The sequence below is a fragment of the Balaenoptera ricei genome, chromosome 16 (assembly GCF_028023285.1).
Source record: "Balaenoptera ricei isolate mBalRic1 chromosome 16, mBalRic1.hap2, whole genome shotgun sequence".
Lineage (NCBI taxonomy): Eukaryota > Metazoa > Chordata > Mammalia > Artiodactyla > Balaenopteridae > Balaenoptera > Balaenoptera ricei.
Window position 1 is genome coordinate 11,562,228 of NC_082654.1, and position 22,070 is coordinate 11,584,297.

General features: G+C 37.6%; 2 protein-coding genes across 4 annotated transcripts in view; one reads left to right on the top strand and one right to left on the bottom strand.

The window, feature by feature from the left end:
• The window catches only part of MCMBP (minichromosome maintenance complex binding protein), a 69,605-nt gene extending 56,620 nt beyond the window's left edge, over positions 1-12,985 (top strand). For both annotated transcript variants that reach the window (XM_059899162.1, XM_059899163.1), the window contains exons 13-16: positions 93-226; positions 1,159-1,323; positions 10,595-10,683; positions 11,082-12,985. In XM_059899162.1, the coding sequence (XP_059755145.1) occupies positions 93-226; positions 1,159-1,323; positions 10,595-10,683; positions 11,082-11,208 (515 nt within the window). In that variant the 3' untranslated portion in view covers positions 11,209-12,985. The remainder of the gene's footprint in view (positions 1-92; positions 227-1,158; positions 1,324-10,594; positions 10,684-11,081) is intronic.
• Positions 12,986-13,744: 759 nt separating this feature from the next.
• INPP5F (inositol polyphosphate-5-phosphatase F) overlaps positions 13,745-22,070 on the bottom strand; it is an 88,994-nt gene continuing 80,668 nt past the window's right edge. For both annotated transcript variants that reach the window (XM_059899982.1, XM_059899981.1), the window contains 5 exons: positions 20,433-20,504; positions 19,337-19,410; positions 18,787-18,915; positions 18,102-18,189; positions 13,745-15,994 (listed from right to left, as the gene is read on the bottom strand). In XM_059899982.1, the coding sequence (XP_059755965.1) occupies positions 14,839-15,994; positions 18,102-18,189; positions 18,787-18,915; positions 19,337-19,410; positions 20,433-20,504 (1,519 nt within the window). In that variant the 3' untranslated portion in view covers positions 13,745-14,838. The remainder of the gene's footprint in view (positions 15,995-18,101; positions 18,190-18,786; positions 18,916-19,336; positions 19,411-20,432; positions 20,505-22,070) is intronic.

The window sequence follows — 22,070 nt, forward strand, 5'->3', positions numbered from 1 at the left end:
AAATCTCATGTCTTATTATCAATGTCAGCAAAACTAATTTGGTTAGGTGATTAAAATCAAGTTACTGAAAAATTATTCCCTTGTTTTTGTAGGTGTTCATAATGTGACTGCCCTGAGCAACCTAATAACTTGGCAAAAGGTGGATTATGACTTCAACTACCACCAGATGGAATTCCCCTGCAATATTAATGTTTTTATTACTTCGGAGGGGAGATCACTCCTGCCGGTAATGAAGGGTCATTTTAAAATGGATGGAGGTTATATTGGAAAGATAACTATATTTTTGCTTTGTTTCTTGGTATTGCTTATTATTAATAAGTTGTTTCAAAGTTGTGGCTGCTGATTATTAATGAGGGAACTGATTATTTTGTTCTCTGGGATGAAAACTTTGTATCTGTAAAGAAAATCACAAGACAAGCAAAGAAAACTCTTGGCAGCAGAAACTCCCACATGTAGGGAGAGAAAGTAGAAACTGTCTGTAAATTGCCTGATTAACATCCAGACCTTTGTTCTTGCTGCCTCTCTTCCATTGTTTTCTGCCAATCCTACATGAGAAATATTTTAGGGTTCTTTTTAAAATGTTCCTAATCACCTGGTAATTATTTCTATGCTTTATGGTGAAATGCTCTGGTGAATCATCAGTGACTAATGAAGAGAGCTTTTACGTCTGAGTCATTAATGATGAGAAGTATGCCCAATTGTTGAAAAGGCATATAGTTGCTCTGTATAATGATGTTCACCCTTGATATATGAGGAACTGCCTGTGAATGAGAATGAATGGCCCAATGGTAAATTTCTGTGGGAAAGTGTGATTTGCTATATGTGGTTTCTAGAAATGCAGTTCAGTAAGAAATAGAGTACATGTTCCGTGATTAAGGAAACATCTAAAACATTTTAATTAGCTGCTTTTTAGAGATTCACTATCTTTTTATGTTTACTGACACCATTGAGGAAACATAAGTGACCAAGAAATGGCTAACTTATGTAATTATTGCTGAGATAGTTCTAAGTGCATATAAATTAATATTAAAAAGTGACCTCCCCCTAATGATGAATTGTATTTAATTCCCTTAGGGGCTGATAGAGATGATGCATCCCCCTGAAATTCTAGATTGATTTAGGAACTTGGAAAATAATGTGTACTGTTTCTCATTTTAGGCAGACTGCCAGATCCACTTACAGCCACAGCTAATTCCACCAAACATGGAGGAGTACATGAACAGCCTTCTCTCCGCGGTGCTGCCTTCTGTGCTGAATAAATTCCGCATTTATCTGACCCTTTTGAGGTTCCTGGATTATAGCATATCTGATGAAATAACCAAGGTGTGTTTGGGTTAAAACAAAGGATTTCCCTATGTTGAATTGGGATATTTAATCAATTTACATTTACTGTAATTACTGATAAGGTAAACTTGCTATTTGTTTTCTGTGTCATATGTCTTTTTTGTTCCTCTATTCCTCCATTATTGTCTTCTTTTGTTTGAAATAGATATTTCTAGTGTACAATTTTAATTTCCATGTCTTTTCTTTTATGACATAGTTTTTTTCTTTAGTAGTTGCCCTGGGAGCTACATTAACATCTTAACTATGATAATCTGGGATTAATTTAGGATTATGCCAGTTTAATCACAATAGTATGCAAAAGCTTTGCTCCTTTATACTTCCATTCCTTCTCCGCTCCTTTGTGCTTTATTATCATTCACATTACGTCTTTATACATTGATACGTCTGTCAACACATTTATAATTATTGCTTTATGCAGTTGTCTTTAAAGACATTTATACTACCTTTTATATTTACCTGTGTAGTTACCTTTACCAGTGATCTTCATGTGGATCCAAGTTACTTTCACTTTAGCCTGGAGAACTCTCTTTCGTATTTCTCAGTATTTTTTATGGGGGAGCTCTGCTTGTGACACATTCTCAGTTTTTGCTTACCTGGGAATGTCTTAATTTCTCCTTAATTTTTGGAGACTAATTTTGCTGGATGTAGAATTCTTGGTTCATAGGCTTGTTCTTTCAGCACTTTTAAGTCCACCAACTGCCTTCTGGATTTTCTGAGAAGTCAGTTTCCATTGAGGGTTCTTTGTACACAATGAGTCATTTTTCTCTTGTCCTTTCAAGATTCTCTCTTTGGCTTTTGACAGTTTAGCTGTAATGTGTCTACGTATGGATCTCTTTGAGTTTATCCTACTTGCAATTTATTGAGCTCCTTGGATGTGCAGATTAATGCACATTTGGGGGGAGTTTTCAAGACATTTGGTAACTTTTTGACCATTATTTCTCTAAGTTTCTTTCTGCCCCTTTCTCCTCTGTGGCACTCCCATGTATGTATGTGGTACACTTGATGGTGTCCCACAGGTCTTTGAGGCTCTGTTCAGTTTTCCTCATTCTTTTTGCTTTCTGTTCCACAGACCAGATAATTTTGGTCAGCCTATCTACAGATTTGCTGAATCTTTCTTCTGCCTTTTAAGTGAATTTTTAATTTAAGTTGTATTTTTCAACTTCAGAATTTCTGTTTGCTTTTTAAATAATTTCTATCGCTTTACTGGTGTTTTCTCTTTGGTGAGACATCATTCTCATACTTAAAGTTCTTTATTCATGGTTTCCTTTAGTTCTTTGAATATATTTAAAATAGCTAATTTAAAGTCTTTGTGTAGTAATTCCAATATTTAAGTTTCCTCAAGGACTTCTTATTTCCAATGAAGGGGGCTACACATTCTTGTCTCTTTGTATTTCTCCTACTTTTTGTATTGAAAACCAGGTGTTTTATAGATGATTTTTTTTTAAATCTAGTTATTTTATTTATTTTTGGCTGTGTTGGGTCTTTGTTGCTGCGTGCGGGCTTTTCTCTAGTTGCGGAGAGTGGGGGCTACTCTTTGTTGTGGTGCACAAGCTTCTCATTGGGTGGGTTCTCTTGTTGCAGAACACGGGCTCTAGGCGCGTGGGCTTCAGTAGTTGTGGCTTGCGGGCTCTAGAGCACAGGCTCAGTAGTTGTGGTGCACGGGCTTAGTTGCTCCACGGCATGGGGGATCTTCCCAGACCAGGGCTCGAACCTGTGTTCCCTGCATTGGCAGGCAGATTCTTAACCACTGCGCCACCAGGGAAGTCCAAACCAGGTGCTTTAAATAATATAATTTGGCAACTCTGCTCTGGCAGATTCTGCCCCCTCCCCACCTGCCCCCCCAGGGTTTGTTGTTGTTGCTCTTTGTTGTTTAGTGACTTTTCTGAACTGATTTTTAAAAGTCTGTATTCTTAGTTGTATGTGGGCACTGAAGTCTTGTCTTGGTTAGCTCAGTGGGCAGTGATTGGATAGAAATTTAATTTCCTTAGATGCCTGGAAGCAGTCTCCCAGTCTAAGCTAAGGGACTCTGTATCCATGTTGCGGCAATCCTTTAACACTCAGCCATGAAGTTTACAGCTGCCCCGTAGCCTTTGCCTTCTGCTTGCACAGAGCCTCAAGGTTGTTCAGCAGTGAGAGTTTATGGCCTGCCTGCTCAGGCTCAGATCTTCTGAGCATGCGCCCAGCCCTGTGCATGCATGTGACCTTCTAAATTCCTGGTGGTCAGGGATAGATATACACACATATGTGTGTGTGGGTGTGTATATGTATATGTGTATAGGTGTATATATACGTGTGTGTATATATGTATATATACATATATATGCATATGTGTGTGTGTATATATATATATATATATATACATATATATGTGTATTCCTCCCCCTCCAGATCCCCCTAAGGATATCTCATTCCCCAGATTTTCTTTTTTTTTCTTTTTTTTTTTGGTTTGGTTGTTGGTTATTTTTTTTCCACAGTGACTTTTGAATTTTATTTTTTTATACAGCAGGTTCTTATTAGTTATCCATTTTATATATATTAGTGTATATATATCAATCCCAATCTCCCAATTCATCACACCACCACCCCGCCACTTTCCCCCCTTGGTGTCCATATGTTTGTTCTCTACTTCTGTGTCTCAATTTCTGCCCTGCAAACCGGTTCATCTGTACCATTTTCTAGGTTCCACATATATGCGTTAATATACAATATTTGTCTTTCTCTTTCTGACTGACTTCACTCTGTATGACAGTCTCTAGATGCATCCATGTCTCTACAAATGCCCCAATTTCGTTCCTTTTTATGGCTGAGTAATATTCCATTGTATATATGTACCACATCTCCTTTATCCATTCGTCTGTTGATTGGCATTTAGGTTGCTTCCATGTCCTGGCTATTGTAAATAGTGCTGCAGTGAACACTGGGGTGCATGTGCCTTTTTGAATTATGGTTTTCTCTGGGTATATGCCCAGTAGTGGGATTGCTGGGTCATATGCTAATTCTATTTTTAGTTTTTTAAGAAACCTCCATACTGTTCTCTATAGTGGCTGTATCAGTTTGCATTCCCATCAACAGTGCAGGAGGGTTCCCTTTTCTCCACACCCTCTCCAGCATTTGTTCTTTGTAGATTTTCTGATGATGCCCATTCTAACTGATGTGAGGTGATACCTCATTGTAGTTTTGATTTGCATTTCCCTAATAATTAGTGATGTTGAGCAGCTTTTCATGTGCTTCTTGGCCATCTGTATGTCTTCTTTGGAGAAATGTCTATTTAGGTCTTCTGCCCATTTTTGGATTGGGGTGTTTATTTCTTTAATATTGAGCTGAATGAGCTATTTATATATTTTGGAGATTAATCCTTTGTCTGTTGATTTGTTTGCAAATATCTTCTCCCATTCTGAGGGTTGCCTTTTTGTCTTCTTTGTAGTTTCCTTTGCTGTGCAAAAGCTTTGAAGTTTCATTAGGTCCCATTTGTTTATTTTTGTTTTTATTTCCATTACTCTAGGAGGTGGATGAGAAAAGATCTTGCTGTGATTTATGTCAAAGAGTGTTCTTCCTATGTTTTCCTCTAAGAGTTTTATGGTGTCCGGTCTTACATTTAGGTCTTTAATCCATTTTGAGTTTATTTTTGTGTATGGTGTTAGGGAGTGTTCTAATTTCATTCTTTTACATGTAGCTGTCCAGTTTTCCCAGCACCACTTATTGAAGAGACTGTCTTTTCTCCATTATATATCCTTGCCTCTTTGTCATAGATGAGTTAACCATAGGTGTGTGGGTTTGTCTCTGGGCTTTCTATCCTGTTGCCTTGATCTATATTTCTGTTTTTGTGCCAGTACTGTATTGTCTTGATTACTGTAGCTTTGTAGTATAGCCTGAAGTCAGGGAGTCTGATTCCTCCAGCTCTGTTTTTTTCCCTCAAGACTGCTTTGGCTATTCGGGGTCTTTTGTGTCTCCATGCAAATTTTAAGATTTTTTGCTCTAGTTCTGTAAAAAATGTCATTGGTAATTTGATAGGGATTGCACTGAATCTGTAGATGGCTTTGGGTAGTATAGTCATTTTCACAATATTGATTCTTCCCATCCAAGAACATGGTCTATGTCTCCATCTGTTTGTAGCATCTTTAATTTCTTTCAGCAGTGTTTTGTAGTTTTCTGCATACAGGTCTTTTGTGTCTGTAAGTAGGTTTATTCGTAGGTATTTTATTCTTTTTGTTGCAGTGGTAAATGGGAGTGTTTCCATAATTTCTCTTTCAGATTTTTCATCATTAGTGTATAGGAATGCAAGAGATTTCTGTGCATTAATTTTGTATCCTGCAACTTTACCAAATTCATTGATTAGCTTGAGTAGTTTTCTAGTTTTCTGGTGACATCTTTAGGATTCTCTATGTATAGTATCATGTCATCTGCAAACAGTGACAGTTTTACTTCTTCTTTTCCAATTTGTATTCCTTTTATTTCTTTTTCTTCTCTGATTGCCGTAGCTAGGACTTCCAAAACTGTGTTGAATAATAGTGGTGAGAGTGGACATCCTTGTCTTTTTCTTGATCTCAGAGGAAATGCTTTCAGTTTTTCACCATTGAGAATGATGTTTGCTGTGGGTTTGTCATATATGGCCTTTATTATATTGAGGTAGGTTCCCTCTACGCCCACTTTCTGGAGAGTTTTTATCATAAATGGATGTTGAATTTTGTTGAAAGCTTTTTCTGCATCTATTGAGCTGATCATATGTTTTTTTCCTTCAATTTGTTAATAGGGTGTGTCACATTGATTGATTTGCATATATTGAAGAATCCTTGCATCCCTGGGATAAATCCCACTTGATCACAGTGTATGATCCTTTTAATGTGTTGTTGGATTCTGTTTGCTAGTATTTTGTTGAGGATTTTTGCATCTGTATTCATGAGTGATATTGGTCTGTAATTTTCTTTTTTTGTAGTATCTGTCTGGTTTTGATATCAGGGTGATGGTGGCCTCATAGAATGAGCTTGGGAGTGTTCCTTCCTCTGCAGTTTTTTGGAAGAGTTTGAGAAGGATGGGTGTTAGCTCTTCTCCAAATGTTTGGTAGAAATCACCTGTGAAGCCTTCTGGTCCTGGACTTTTGTTTGTTGGAAGATTTTTAATCACAGTTTCATTTTCATTACTTGTGATTGGTCTGTTCATATTTTCTATTTCTTCCTGGTTCAGTCTTGGAAGGTTATACCTTTCTAAGAATTTGTCTATTCTTCCTGGTTCAGTCTTGGAAGGTTATACCTTTCTAAGAATTTGTCCATTTCTTCCAGGTTGTCCATTTTATTGGCATAGAATTGCTTGTAGTAGCCTCTTAGGATGCTTTGTACCTCTGCTGTGTCTGTTGTAACTTCTCCCTTTCATTTCTAATTTTATTCATTTGAGTCCTCTCCATCTTTTCCTTGATGAGTCTGGCTAAAGGTTTATCAATTTTGTTTATCTTCTCAAAGAACCAGCTTTTAGTTTTATTGATCTTTGCTATTGTTTTCTCTGTTTCTGTTTCATTTATTTCTGCTCTGATCTTTATGATTTCTTTTCTTCTGCTAACTTTGGGTTTTGTTTGTTCTTCTTTCTCTAGTTCCTTTAGGTGTAAGGTTAGATTGTTTATTTGAGATTCTTCTTGTTTCTTGAGGTAGACTTGTATAGCTCTAAACTTCCCTCTTAGAACTGCTTTTGCTGCATCCCATAGGTTTTGGATCGTCGTGTTTTCATTGTAATTTGTCTCTAGGTATTTTTTGATTTCCTCTTTGATTTCTTCAGTGATCTCTTGGTTATTTAGTAACATATTGTTTAGCCTCCATGTATTCGTGTTTTTTACAGTTTTTTCCCTGTAATTCATTTCTAATCTCATAGTGTTGTGGTCAGAAAAGATGCTTGATATGATTTCAGTTTTCTTAAATTTACTGAGGGTTGATTTGTGACCCAAGATGTGATCTATCCTGGAGGATGTTCCATGTGCAGTTGAGAAGAAAGTGTAATCTGCTGTTTTTGGATGGAAGGTTCTATAAATATCAATTAAATCTATCTGGTCTATTGTGTCATTTAAAGCTCGTGTTTCCTTATTAATTTTCTGTCTGGATGATCTGTCCATTGGTGTAAATGAGGTGTTAAAGTCCCCCACTATTATTGTGTTACTGTTGATTTCCTCTTTTATAGCTGTTAGCAGTTGTCTTATGTATTGAGGTGCTCCTATGTTGTGTGCATATCTATTTATAATTGTTATATCTTCTTGGATTGATCCCTTGATCATTATGTAGTGTCCGTCCTTGCCTCTTGTAACATTCTTTATTTTAAAGTCTATTTTATCTGATATGAGTATTGCTACTCCAGCTTTCTTTTGATTTCCATTTGCATGGAATATCTTTTTCCATCCCCTCACTTTCAGTCTGTATGTGTCCCTAGGTCTGAAGTGGATCTCTTGTAGACAGCATATATATAGATGGGTCTTGTTTTTGTATCCATTCAGCAAGCCTGTGTCTTTCGGTTGGAGCATTTAATCCATTCATGTTTAAGGTAATTATCAATATGTATGTTCCTATGACCATTTTCTTAATTGTTTTGGGTTTGTTTTTGTAGGTCCTTTCCTTCTCTTGTGTTTCCCACTTAGAGAAGTTCCTTTAGCATTTGTTGTAGAGCTGGTTTGGTGGTGCTGAATTCTCTTAGCTTCTGCTTGTCTGTAAAGCTTTAGATTTCTCCATTGAATCTGAATGAGATCCTTGCCGGGTAGAGTAATCTTGGTTGTAGGCTCTTCCCTTTCATCACTTTAAATGTGTCATGCCACTCCCTTCTGGCTTGTAGTTTCTGCTGAGAAATCAGCTGTTAACCTTATGGGAGTTCCCTTGTATGTTATTTGTCGTTTTTCTGTTGTTGCTTTCAATAATTTTTCTTTGTCTTTAATTTTTGCCAGTTTGATTACTATGTGTCTCGGCGTGTTTCTCCTTGGGTTTATCCTGCCTGGGACTCTCTGTGCTTCCTGGACTTGGGTGGCTATTTCCTTTCCCACGTTAGGGAAGTTTCCAACTATAATCTCTTCAAATATTTTCTCGGGTCCTTTCTCTCTCTCTTCTCCTTCTGGGACCCCTATAATGTGAATGTTGTTGCGTTTACTGTTGTCCCAGAGGTCTCTTAGGCTGTCTTCATTTCTTTTCATTCTTTCTTCTTTATTCTGTTCTGCAGCAGTGAATTCCACCATTCTGTCTTCCAGGTCACTTATCCGTTCTTCTGCCTCAGTTATTCTCCTATTGATTCCTTCTAGTGTATTTTTCATTTCAGTTATTGTATTGTTCATCTCTGTTTGTTTGTTAATTCTTCTAGGTCTTTGTTAAACATTTCTTGCATCTTCTCGATCTTTCCTCCATTCTTTTTCTGAGGTCCTCGATCATCTTTACTGGCATTATTCTGAATTCTTTTTCTGCAGCGTTGCCTATCTCCGTTTCATTTAGTTGTTTTTCTGGGGTTTTATCTTTTTCCTTCATCTGGTATGTAGCCTGCTGCCTTTTCATCTTGTCTATCTTTCTGTGAATGTGGTTTTTGTTCCACAGGCTGCAGGGTTGTAGTTCTTCTTGGTTGTGCTGTCTGCCCTCTGGTGGATAAGGCTATCTAAGAGGCTTGTGGCAGTTTCCTGATGGAAGGGACTGGTGGTGGGTAGAGCTGGACGTTGCTCTGGTGGGCAGGGCTCAGTAAAACTTTAATCTGCTTTTCTGCTGATGGGTGGTGCTGGGTTCCCTCCCTGTTGGTTGTTTGGCCTGAGGCGACCCAACACTGGAGCCTACCTGGGCTTTTTGGTGGTGCTAATGACAGACTCTGGGAGGGCTCAGGCCAAGGAGTATTTCCCAGAACTTCTGCTGTCAGTGTCCTTGTCCTCATGGTGAGACACAGCCACCCCCTGCCTCTGCACAAGACCCTCCCACACTAGCAGGTAGGTCTGGTTCAGTCTCTCCTGGGGTCACTGCTCCTTCCCCTGGGTCCCGATGTGCACACTACTTTGTGTGTGCCCTCCAAGAGTGGAGTCTGTTTCCCCCAGTCCTGTCGAAGTCCTGCAGTCAAATCCTGCTAGCCTTCAAAGTCTGATTCTCTGGGAATTCCTCCTCCCTTGTCGGACCCTCAGGTTGGAAGCCTGACGTGGGGCTCAGAACCTTCACTCCAGTGGGTGGACTTCTGTGGTATAAGTGTTCTCCAGTCTGTGAGTCACCCACCCAGCAGTTTCTGGATTTGATTTTATTGTGATTGCGCCCCTCCTACCGTCTCATTGTGGCTTCTCCTTTGTCTTTGGTTGTGGGGTATCTTTTTTGGTGAGTTCCAGTGTCTTCCTGTCGCTGATTGTTCAGCAGTTAGTTGTGATTCCAGTGTTCTCGCAAGAGGGAGTGAGTGCATGTCCATCTACTCCGCCGTCTTGAACCAATCTCTCTCATTCCCTAGATTTTCTTTTTAATGGTTTTGGTTAGCCTGCTGTTTGCCCCAACTGTTACCCAATGTCTGGGATGGCTAAGATGATCAGTAGTTGCTTCTGATTGTTTTTGATAAACTCTCTGGGAGAATAGGCTATTCAGTGGGCAAGTGCCAAGTCAGGTTAAATAAAGACAGGCTTGCAAATGGATTCTTCCTGGGAACCACCAGATAGTCAAATAATGACAGTTCTCTGGGAATGGTGCTTTGACAGAGCTCCAGCCCCACAGCCCTCTCCATTGGTTGTCAGGCTGTCTGTTTTCAGGGCTGCTTGGAGGTGGGTAGAGGAATAGGGCAAATTTAAATGTCTCAAAGGTCACTGTTCTTCATATCTTTCTTGAAAAAATGCTCCCCGAATTGTTTCAAGCATCTGGTTAATGTCTAGAGTTTTGAAGAAGCTGATTTTGATCATTTTTGCCAGTGTTCTTGTTCCCTTTAATGGTGGTGAGGATTTTCAGAGGTCCTTTACTTGGCGGTTTTTGCTGACATCTCTCTTCCCTGTGTTTAAAGGCATCATGTTTGCTGTGCACGTTGCTGGCTTTTATCTGTTTGTCTGGTGTTCTCAAATGAATCTTGAGTTTTGTTACTTTGTTTAGAGTACTTTCCTCAGTGGTGTAACTTATGTGTAAAGTTTGGTTTTCAGTCCTTTTACCCATATTACCTCATTTGTCTAAGATGCAGGGCTGACTTCCTCATTTTCACATCAGGCAAGGCACCATGTTACCTTCCTTTTCCCTACAAAATGCAAATGTCGTTTCCTCATAAGGAATAATTTTAAAGTTCATTTACTGTTTTGATAAAGGCAGTGGAAGATGATTTTGTGGAGATGCGCAAGAACGACCCCCAGAGCATCACTGCCGACGATCTCCACCAGTTGCTCATTGTAGCTCGGTGAGTGTACATGTCCACGATTGCCTTTTCAGTGAGCTGTGGATAAATCTGCTTATTTAGGATAACTGAGGCAGACTTATAAAAATGGAAATGAACTTTTTCCTTCTAAAAATCCCTTGTGAAATGACTCACTGAGGGGGAGTCAGTGGCCAGGGATCACCTCAGTGGACCAGGCACGCTCCCTGTTCTCCACACTTCAAAGAGGGAATCGCCCTCCAAATATGACTCTTAAAGTATTCCTTTGTAGAAGTCTCACTTGGCTTTTCAGTTCTGTAGTTACCAGATGGTCTTGTCTCCCACAACAGTATTAAAAAAAACTTACAAACCAGTAGGTCTTAAAAAAAAAAAAGTCATTATTCTAGGTCTAGACTTAAATTTGTTTCTGTATTTCAAACCAGGTTTCTGTCTCTCAGTGCTGGTCAGACAACACTGTCAAGAGAACGATGGCTAAGAGCAAAGCAGCTAGAGTCTTTAAGAAGAACCAGGCTTCAACAGCAGAAATGTGTGAATGGAAATGAACTTTGAAGGTACTGACACCTATGAAAGAGTAATGGGCAAATTGTAGCCACATTATTGTAAAATTCAAATATCATTTATACCACACTGTTTTGTAGATAATTTGTATAAAAAAAAAAAACCAATGTCTTTTCCTGAAATCACACCTGGTAACATCTAAAGTTTATATAATATTCAGTAAGGGCTTTTTCCTTACTGATTTTATGGAGCTTTTGAAGTTTGTTTTATAATTATATAAATTAGTAATGTACAAAAATGTATTTGATATTAAAAGTTTAATATTGATAATGTTGCTGATTATACCATTTCCTTAGTTTCCTTAGCTTCGGCTAAGTCATAGGCCAGACTCTGTTGAAATGCTAACATCAACATCATTTGAAGAAAATTGTTGCAATTCCAAAGTCAGAGGAATTGTTCACTTCAGATTTTTATGTCTTTCCAATGAACAGTGGGTGTGAATGTGTACAGTGGTCCAAGTTTGGGGAATGGAGCATACTTGCCATAATTCACATGATCATGTGACATTCTGTAATATTATTTCCCAGACATCTGACCGCAGCTTTTTTCCATTTAACAGTTGTTAACAACATGCAAAAAACAAGTCTTTAAATGGCAGTGGTTCCCAGACTTTTTGGGTTTCATGGACCAGTAATACTTCCAAAAATTGTGGGGATTGACAGAGTTGCCAATTTATTTTGCCAAGTAATCTGAAAGAAGTCACTGTATTATCACCCCTTTTTTTTCATAAAAGGACAATCTCAGAACAAGAGATAGTCCTTTAAATGGAATAAATGTAGCTTTTTGAAAAAACACTACATTGTTCTTATTTTTCTCATTTCACTCCAGTGTATTTGGGAACCACTGTTTTATGGACTCGCTTAAGGGAATGCTGTCTGCCCTGTGAAGTTGTTTTGCCCAAATAGGAAGAGGACAAAATTTATTTAACTTTTTAAAAAATGCCTTCTTTAGAAAAAAATGGTTTTTAATTCTTTTCCTTAATAAATGTCATTTAGTTGCTGTGATTACATTGGATTTTGCACTTTTTATATAAATTTATCAATTAGTTCCAGATGTATTAGATGAACTAATATTATCTGCTAGTCCAGGAATGCCCTGATAAAACTGTATGTAGTTAGGTTTTCCCCAGACAAATTACAGTTTTAATACAAATTTTCAAAGGAATAAAAATATTATCCATAGCTAGAAAGCGAATTGATACAGTATAGTAGTATAAGTGGCATCAAGAATCTTTGGAAAGGTTAGAACATTACTTTTAAGCTATCACTGGTTATATATAAAGATTAGTTTCTTTTAGTCAGTAACTTAGTCAGAAACATTAGAGATCAGTTAAATGATTACTTAAACTCTGCACCCCCCTGGCCCCCAAGGCCTAAAGTGACATTGCTAACCAAGAAAACAGGGTCAGCCTTGAAAATGGAGGAATTTATTATGCCTCATGAGCTGAAGTGAAAATTACTAGTTGTTTAACTTTTCCTAAACTCAAATCTATTTTTATAAACTAATGTAAATAATCTGTTTATATTTAGAATTCTAACTGGTTTTCATTTTTATAACTGGTAGACTAGACCTTCCTTAAACTTTTAGAAATAAAACAAAGGCTCAACTGGATTTGTGGGAATAAAATTCAACAGAGTAGATGAGTTACTGTGTGTTTATTGTGCCAGTGTGAATTGTAATTTACCAAAGAGAAGTACATAATTTGCTTGGTCTTACCGAGAAGTTCCCCTGAAAGGAAAACCCTTTCAAATAAATAAAACTTCCTAAATTACTAGTACTTTGGGCTGTTTTTCATGAATTATGAGATTCACCCCATGTGATCTTCTGTGTGGAAAACCCATTACCAGAGGTAAACTTCAGTATGAGAGGCGGTGCAGCATGGCGTCCTCCCTCTGAAGCCCCACTCAGGTAAGAGATTAGTACTCTGGGCTCCAGAAATCCTTTTCTCCTGGGACAGTGAAGTTTGTTGCTCTAATGCAATGTTAATCCTATTTGAAGCACCGGGAAACTGAACAGACATCTATATATTATCACCCTGATTGGAATTAAATTTTAGTTTTAATTTTAGTTTTAAAATTAATTTTAATTAATTTAGTTTTAATTTTAATTCCTTAATTTTCGGTTTCAAAAATCTCTTTGGAACTAATTTCTTTGGAGCTTAAAACACATACTTTTATCACCTGACCTTGACTTTATTTTCTCTTATGTTGTAGGACATCTAATAGTTTCAAGAAAAGGTGGTAAGAGAAAAAAGCATTCAGTTTCGATGTCTGGTTTTTAAAATCTGATGGTTTGTGATCCATTTCATCATTTTTAAAGTCATGAAAACACTTCAAAAGAGTAAAGTATTAGGAAAGCCTGGGACCAAGTGTTCAGTTATGGCAAACTTACCTTGCTTCCAAATTCTTTAGTCTGACATAAAATAGCAAACCTTTATCTTAAAAATATTATTCAAGGAATTCTCATAGACATTGTCACTTTAAATTATAATGATATTTTATTTTAAATAGTCACAACATCTGACACTTCAAAAAAGATACCATTAATAAATAACAAAAGTGGAAATATCAAAGTTACAACAGACATAATGTTTAGCTGAGAATCATTTCAACAGAGTAAGGCTCTAAATATATCAGACAAACCAATGACTGACTTGTTTGGAATAAGGTGTGCAACTTTCTTACTGTATAGGCTTACAGACAAGGCCCTGGTTCCATGTGGTCAAGGTTACAGTCATAAAACCTAAAGTTTTAGCACATTTGTGCTTCAGACTAAATTTTCAATAGTTGTGCTCGTCTACACAGGATGTTATGGACTGCCCCCTGCAAAAAATTACAACTTGAAAGACTTCTTTCAAATATTACCAGTATCCAATATGTATACATTCTTAACATTTCTGAAAAGAGAGCAAAATTAATAGGTGCTGGTGTTCACATCTGACAGCTCAGGTTTTATGACTGACAAGTCTTAATGCTCCTAGACTTTGGGGTGTACAAGGTAGCAGTATTTTAAATTTAAGTAGAATGTGGGGAAAATTAGGATCAAATGGGCATTCATTTCTTGACTGTAACGCCATTAGCCCTCAATTAACTCTTTATAGGGAATGGTTAAGCCATCAAAAACTTAAACCAACAGTTTTTATATTAAAATGCTTCACCATACTAGTAACACTTTGAAGTCACTAAAAACTAAGTATTTACCTTGTAGAGGAAACACACAGAAATGAACTGACAGACAGAAAAACAAGTTATGAAAAATGCTAATCACCTAAATGGATCCATGTCCACCCTTTGTGTATACTTCATACATTCTACCAACCCACCCCACTCCAAAAAAGGTTCAGGTTATTACGTCCCAAAGTAATCTATTCCTGAATTACTTTTAAAGAGACAAACTGCTCTGTAGTGTATAAGCTACTTAGGTCTACACATTCTAGGATGATGCACTTCCACTGTCCTAGCTCTCAGATTTGGAAATCTGCTCAGGTTCAGTCTCCTTTTAAAACCTTTCCAAAATAAACATAATTAGAATTTGTGATCCCTAGATTCAAAGACAGTACAGGTTATATGACATCTTTTTTTTGGATTAAATAAAAGCCACAGGATTCTGTGTGGCTAAAAACTAAATCTGAATTATTCGTGTCTGGCATTGAGTAAACATATTTTTAAGTTCATTCTGCTGGACTTCATTAACTCCTTCAGGTTCTGCAGGGCTCTTCTGAACCTTTGCCACTGCAAAGCTTATCCCCTGGGTTAATCCAGCTTGGGTAATATTAGCAACCTGGACCATGGAACTTCGAATCTTTGCAAAGGGAGAGACTGCTCTGCTGCTACAGCTCTCTGAAGGAGAAGGAGTTATGTGAAGCCCTCTCTCAAGTTCAAGTGTGCCAGATTCGGAGCCAGGGGTCTTTTGAGATACGACTGAATGCACTGGTTCAACTGACAAAAGCTGTGGGCCTGCTGCAGAAAAAGACACATCTAACTGAGATGGTCGAGAAGGTATCTGTTCCGCTGATTCAAATTGAGCTTCTTCGTTAGAAACTTGATTGGTCATTTGATTTCCTTCCTCACTAGCCTGCTGAGAAACAGACCTGGTTTCTAATAGCTGGGTCATTTTGTTTTGTGCATCTTGAACAAATCTGTGGCAATAAATATCCACGGGCTTGGCAAAGCCAGTCAATGTGTGTATGTTGTCAGCAGAAGGACTTTTCTTCAAAGAAGACTCATAGCCTTTTCCAAGCCCACTTTCATGAGCAAGAGTAACCTCTGAAGGAACATGAATGCTAATATCAGTGCTGCTAATAGACTGGGATCGACTGCCTAATCGAGGTATTGAAGCAATAATACCACAACTAGGAAGAACATAGTCTACTGGCCCTACATTCTCTAAAGAGTTAGCTAGCTGCCTGTCTTCATCAGACTTGGAATTTGTAAGGAATTCATCAGAGTGGTATGAGTCATTATCTGAAGACATTTCCCCATCTGACTCTGCCTGGGGTTTATTATCCATCACACTAGTGTTTTCCATGGTTTCAAGACTACTGTCTGATTTCCAAAGATTTACTTTTAAGTTTGGTTTTAGAAAGTTAACTTTCATTTCAGGTTTTGTAAAGTTTCCTAGCTTTCGTAGATTGCCAATATTTACATTGGATTTGGTCTGTTTCACTTTTTGATTTAGAGATGAAAATTTGCTCATTAAAAATTTTTTTCCCTGGGCCAAAGAGCCTTGGTTTTGAGATCTGATGCCAATGATGTCTTCATGAGGTTTACTGCTCTTCCTACAAATTAGAAAAGAAAAAAGTTAATTTCCCATGGAATCCAGTATACCAGTTCCAATTATTAACGTAAGTGAAAACTCTTATTTAAATTGGCCCCAATTTCTTAAAAACAGTACACTGCTAAATGATAAACCCAGATAACCCCTTGGACTTAATGCAAGAACATTAATGTCCAATACAAATGTGAGCTATATACAATTTTACATACAAAATATCGTCATTTCAACTAATCAGTATTAAGAGATGATTAATCAGATATCTTAATCTTTCTTAAACTAAGTCTTTGGAACAGCCAATGCATAGTATTTTATATTTTACAACAGGGCAGCAGAAGCCTTTGTAAGTGACATTGACAAGTCACCCCCAGGCACCGAATGGAATTGGTGGCCCGGCTGTGTGACTTTCACCCCAAGTTCAGCAAGCAGGCCACAGACATCTCCCCCACGTGCTGTCATCTTTCTCAAGCAGGCCACCTGGTGCACTGAAGAACCACCCTGTGGAAACACTACATCTGCAATATTTTAATCCTACTTAATGAAGCGCTTCACAGTAATTAGATGAATTATGTTGAGTTCTTTGGCATTCAGGGAGGAGAGGGAGGTAATGGAGGAGGGGAGGGAAGCCTCCTAACAGTAGCCTCAACCTCTGCTTTTGCATTATTCTGAGAATAAATGTTTCCAGAAAAACCCCACACCCAAAATTTAGACTAGTCCCATTTCAAAGGCTCCACAGCCGTATGTGGTGACTGGCTACAATTTGGGGCAGCACAGATCCACCACGTCAGCAATCTAAACCACCAGCAAAGGCAACACCAACTACAGACAGGTATCTACAGCATCTTAGCTAAAGTGTCTACACATTCCAATTTTGCTGAATTCAGGTACAGCGGGGAGGGGAAAGAACGCCGTTTCCTTATGTTGCCTGTGGGCCACCTGGATTTATTTTAGAAGACTTGGGACATTTAACATAACTGCACTTAAGTGTTTTCTTCTCTGGCATCCCTCATGGCTGCTATAAATAAGAAAAAAGTCAGTGCTATTTACCACACGTCTTAGTACACTGGTTCCACACTTGGTCATGCAAGATCACTGGTCATGAGAATATTTCATAAAAATTATGATGTTAAAGAGCTACTTTATAGTAGCTCTTTATAGATTATATGAAATTTAAATAATCTCATTCAATTAAAAAAAAAGCTACTGAAATAATTATTTCTAACAGAAGACAATTTTCCTCTAGATGACCAAATGACTCTCTTTTCTAGTGGAATGTGGACTTTAAAACCTGCTCATTAGGGGCTTCCCTGGTGGCGCAGTGGTTAAGAATCTGCCTGCCAACGCAGGGTACACGGGTTCGAGTCCTGGTCTGGGAAGATCCCCCATGCCATGGAGCAACTAAGCCCGTGAGCCACAACTACTGAGCCTGCGCGTCTGGAGCCTATGCTCCGCAACAAGAGAGGCCCGCGCACCGCGATGAAGAGTGGCCCCCGCTTGCCGCAACTGGAGAAAGCCCTTGCACAGAAACTAAGACCCAACACAGCCAAAAATAAATAAATAAATTTATTAAAAAAAAAAAAAAAAAAAAAAAAAACCTGCTCATTAGATGGAAAACCCACAGATTTTAAATGTAAAATAATCTGTTTATAGGCATTCTTTTCCAAAATTCAAAAACCTAGTGTTTAAAACATACTGGCTGGTTATTTTCTCTAAAAAGTTATTTAAATTTGAATGTTCCCTCTCTTAAGAGTATACTTAAGTGTTTGAAAATGTATCACTTGCCATAATTTATTTTATTTATTATTATTACTATTTTGGCCGCGCCGAGCGGCATCCAGGATCTTAGTTTCCTGACCAGGGATCGAACCAGCGGCCCCTTGCAGTGGAGGCACGGAGTCTGTCTTAACCACTGGATCGCCAGGGAAGTCCCATGGCCATAATTTAAACAAAATTATTACTTTCTGATCCACAAAGATATGATACTTCTCCCTCTAAATACCAACACAGTATCATAACGTGATTTCTCTCCCTTTTGCAAATACTTTAAAAGAAGTAAAACTTAAATTTTCTCTGAAGAATAAAGACATTACTATCCAAAGTAGTATACTTACCTCTCAAGCTTTTTCTCTATTATAGGCACATCTAATCCCATGGCTTGCTTGGTGATCTGCAGCATCTCTGCAATGCACTGAAGGGTATCTGAAACCCAAATATAATTGCTTGCCAGTTTCTCCAAAAACATATTTAAAAATTAGCAGTTCTAACTCAGAACTCCAAATGAAATTTGTAATCTTGTAATTAAATACAAGTTTATTTGTTATAATTTACAGAAAAATGCTACTTGTTCATCACTCCCCTCACTAATTCAAAATGTTCTAAAATTTTAACAGAAGACTAAAGAACAAAAGAACCAAATCGATTGGAATTGAAAGTTTATTCTGAAACCCTCATCTGTCCAAACACTGCTAGATGCTGAGACAACAGCCGTGAACAAGACAGGTGTTGTCTCTGACTACTGTCCATGAGAGGCATGTGTGGTAGGAAAAGCCACGACACCCATATGGCCAAACACACTGAGAATTCCCGTAACAGATTCCCTTGCCCCAGACTACATCATCAGTTCAAATAATGTCCCTGCATTGCTGGGAACAAAGCTGCTATTTCAAGATCTCAAATCACAAAGCTACTTTCCTGGATCATTCAGTTGGTACTGGGTATGTACAGTCCCCAAGTCCACTTGGGCTTATAAGAGCAGAGAAAAAGTTATCACTGAATACTTTCATCTCTCTCCGTTACCTTTTCCATCCTCTTCTGGATTGCGCATTACAGCTCTCAAGGTGTGGAAATAGCCACTTGCTTCTTTATATCTGTAGTGCAGTCGCATGCAGGAGAACTTTGCCTTACCAAAAAGAGTGGGTTCAGGACCTAAAGACCCAAATGAATACATGTAAATCTTTCGCATAACACTCACTTTCTTCTGTATCTTCAAAAGACTGACATTCATCAATTATTTAGCACTTTTTTCTTCATAATCTAAATGAGAGCACATGCTTATCATGATTTGGTTTCATGAGATTATAAATAAAAATTCTTCAGTCTCAAATATTTAAACTGTCTCGATCCCAGGGTTAATCTTCACAAGGCAAGTGATGAAAGAAATATAGTTATTATTAGACTATATCCATCACTAATCTCTCAAAATCAGAAGGAAATCCTAAGAAATGTACTACTTAGACTATCCCCTTCTGATTCCAATAAGATGTTATACCACGTGCTTAAATAATGACCCACTCTTAGAAGAAACAATATTTGCTTTCTATGACTTGGTTAGTATGTTAAAATTTACCTATTTCAATTTTTTCCAGGTCTTCTAGACTTAGTCGTTGATACTGGTTTACTTTGTCAACTTCATCATCATAACTAGACAAAGGGAAAGAGAGTAAGAAGAGGATTAAAATCAAAAGCATATTTGGCTTGTCAGCTGAGGTATAATAGCAACTACTATGCAGTTAAAATCTTCCACAGCACAATACATTCTGGGGTACAGTTAAACAAAAATATTTTAAAAACTAGATGAAATGAGATGAATATTTTATATATATATATATACACACACACACACACATAAATATATAGTTCAACATCTAAAGGAAAATCAGTTTATACATCTTACACTAAAAGAAATCAAACCAACAAACCTAAACCTTAACCTAAAAGGAGAGAAAAACACATACATATACTGAAGCTATGTATTCCTGATACAGCAGATAAATCTGATATCCAAAATCAAGAATGAAAAATCCATATGATCAGTGCCAATAGGCACCTGGGCCAATGACTGAAAAATGACAGTTCACACAAGGCCAAAAAGAAAGTGAATATGTATTTGACAAAAATAAACCTCAATTCTGGTAAGGCTATGAGGAAGTACTTGTATTTCTGCTAGTGGCATTGTTAACTGGTAGTCTTTCTGGAGATCAATCTTGCAATAAGGCACAAAAGTCATATAATTCATCATACCCTCATAATCAGAGAAGTGCATGTGCACACACACACAATTATCTGCACATAGACAGCTGTATCATTCATAATAGCAAAAAAGATGGAAGTATTTTAATGCCTAACAATGGGGAAACATTTAACTAAGGTATAGTAATAAAAACAATGCTATATGGTCATTCACAATAAAAATATGTGGAATACATCAAAACTTGAGATCTATAGGAAATAATACTAAAAGAACACTATTATATAAACACTGATTATAAAGCACATTTTCAAACTGAAGTCAGAGTGATGTAACAATTATGTAAGGTAAAGGGGTTCAGTGAAATTTCTTAAATAACAAAACTAGATTCTTAACTTTTTTGTGTTACGATTCTAAAAAGGAAATTTACTCGCATTAAAAAAAAGTAAAAGCTTTAAACCAATAAGCAACTTACTAGGCCACGTAGTAGGCGGAGTTAGAAAGCAGTAACAGCACGTCCACATCTCTGTGAGTAGCATCAATGAGGCTAAACAAACACGACACAGGGAATTAAATATTTTTGTTTTCATCTACCTTTTTTTTCTACAGCAGATCCACTTATGATAAAAGATTGGAGGGGCTGGGGTGGGGAAAAAAATCAAGTAATCAATGAGTCCCACTTCTTAAGTTAAATATATACAATCTATCCATCTGGGAATTTAAAAAAAAACCAGAAAAACCAGGAACCCAGTTTAGGAAGGTGGGGTAGGTGAAGGAAAGGACTGGAGCTGAGAAGAGGTCCCTTCTCAGAGAGGTAGCCAAGGAGGAGAGAGCACTCAGGGGAAATGGGATAATGGGGGCGGGGGATTGGATGATGGTAGAGGGGGTAAGGGTTGGAAAGAAAGGAAAATGTGAGGCTGAGAAAAGAGAAATTGTCTAGATCATCTCACATGACCTAACCTTCAAAATGACACTGCACATTTAGGGTATTTTTACACTCATGTAGAATGCATCCTTTGAAAGAACTTTACGTAAATGTAATGTTTATGTGCAAAAATGGAACCCAGCCCAAACTACTTTGCATTTTTCTTACTACAGATTTACTCAGCTTTTAAGGAATGAGTAAACAGTTCCTTATTCTAAGTCCATTTTGCCATATTTTATTTCCACCCTAAAGTCAAGTATCAGAATAAGGGTTAGAAACTAAATGAATATTGATTAACCATTAAACCAAATACTAATTTTTTTAAAAAGGTCAACACAGAAAATCTACACATAGTCAACAGATAACACGGGCAGAATCTGAACTCAAACTTTCATCTACTATTAAAACAGCTTTTCCAATCAAAAGGTTAAAATTAATCCACGCTTTTACATTGTTTCTCAAAATTTCACTGTTGGAGTGGATATTTCCAGCTTAGAATTTCATAGCTATTTGCAAAGACTTACCAAATGCTACTGAAAAACAAATGTAAAACAGGAGGGAGAAAAAAAATCACTTGTAGATGGAATTTAAGTCACGTACATAATCTGCGTAAGAATGAGGTCACTGTTTAACAGGTACTGCAGAGACAACTTTACCAAGATCTTCAAGTGCAGGATTTTACCTCGGCAGCACGTTGCTGCAGCGTGAACTCTAACAGTCTTAATCTAAAATAACAAACTAACCTCAATTTTCACCAAAAATATGCCCCCAAAATACAACTAATTAGGTCAGAAGCCAGAACCCAATGAATACACAGATTGATCCAAAATATGAGCAATAACCAACGGTAAAGAAAAAACCGTAAATTCTATGATTTTGGCAGGCTCACTGAGAAGAACACAGACTAACGACGTAAAACGTAGTTTAGCCGTGCGCGTTGGTACTTACGTGCACTCTTAAAATTGTCGCTTGAGTCAAGCCATAAAAATTACGTCACGACACGTATTGTAATATGAAATAAATTCTAACCCTACTAATTAGTGTTACTTTATCTTAGCTTCTATTTTGACACTAATATTTACATCGGTCAAACATGATCTCGGTCAAAAGCATCCTGTCCGGACGAAAAGCACTTGGCACGTGACAGGCAGTCTACAAAAATGTCAGCCCTCCCGCCCTCCCCCCCGC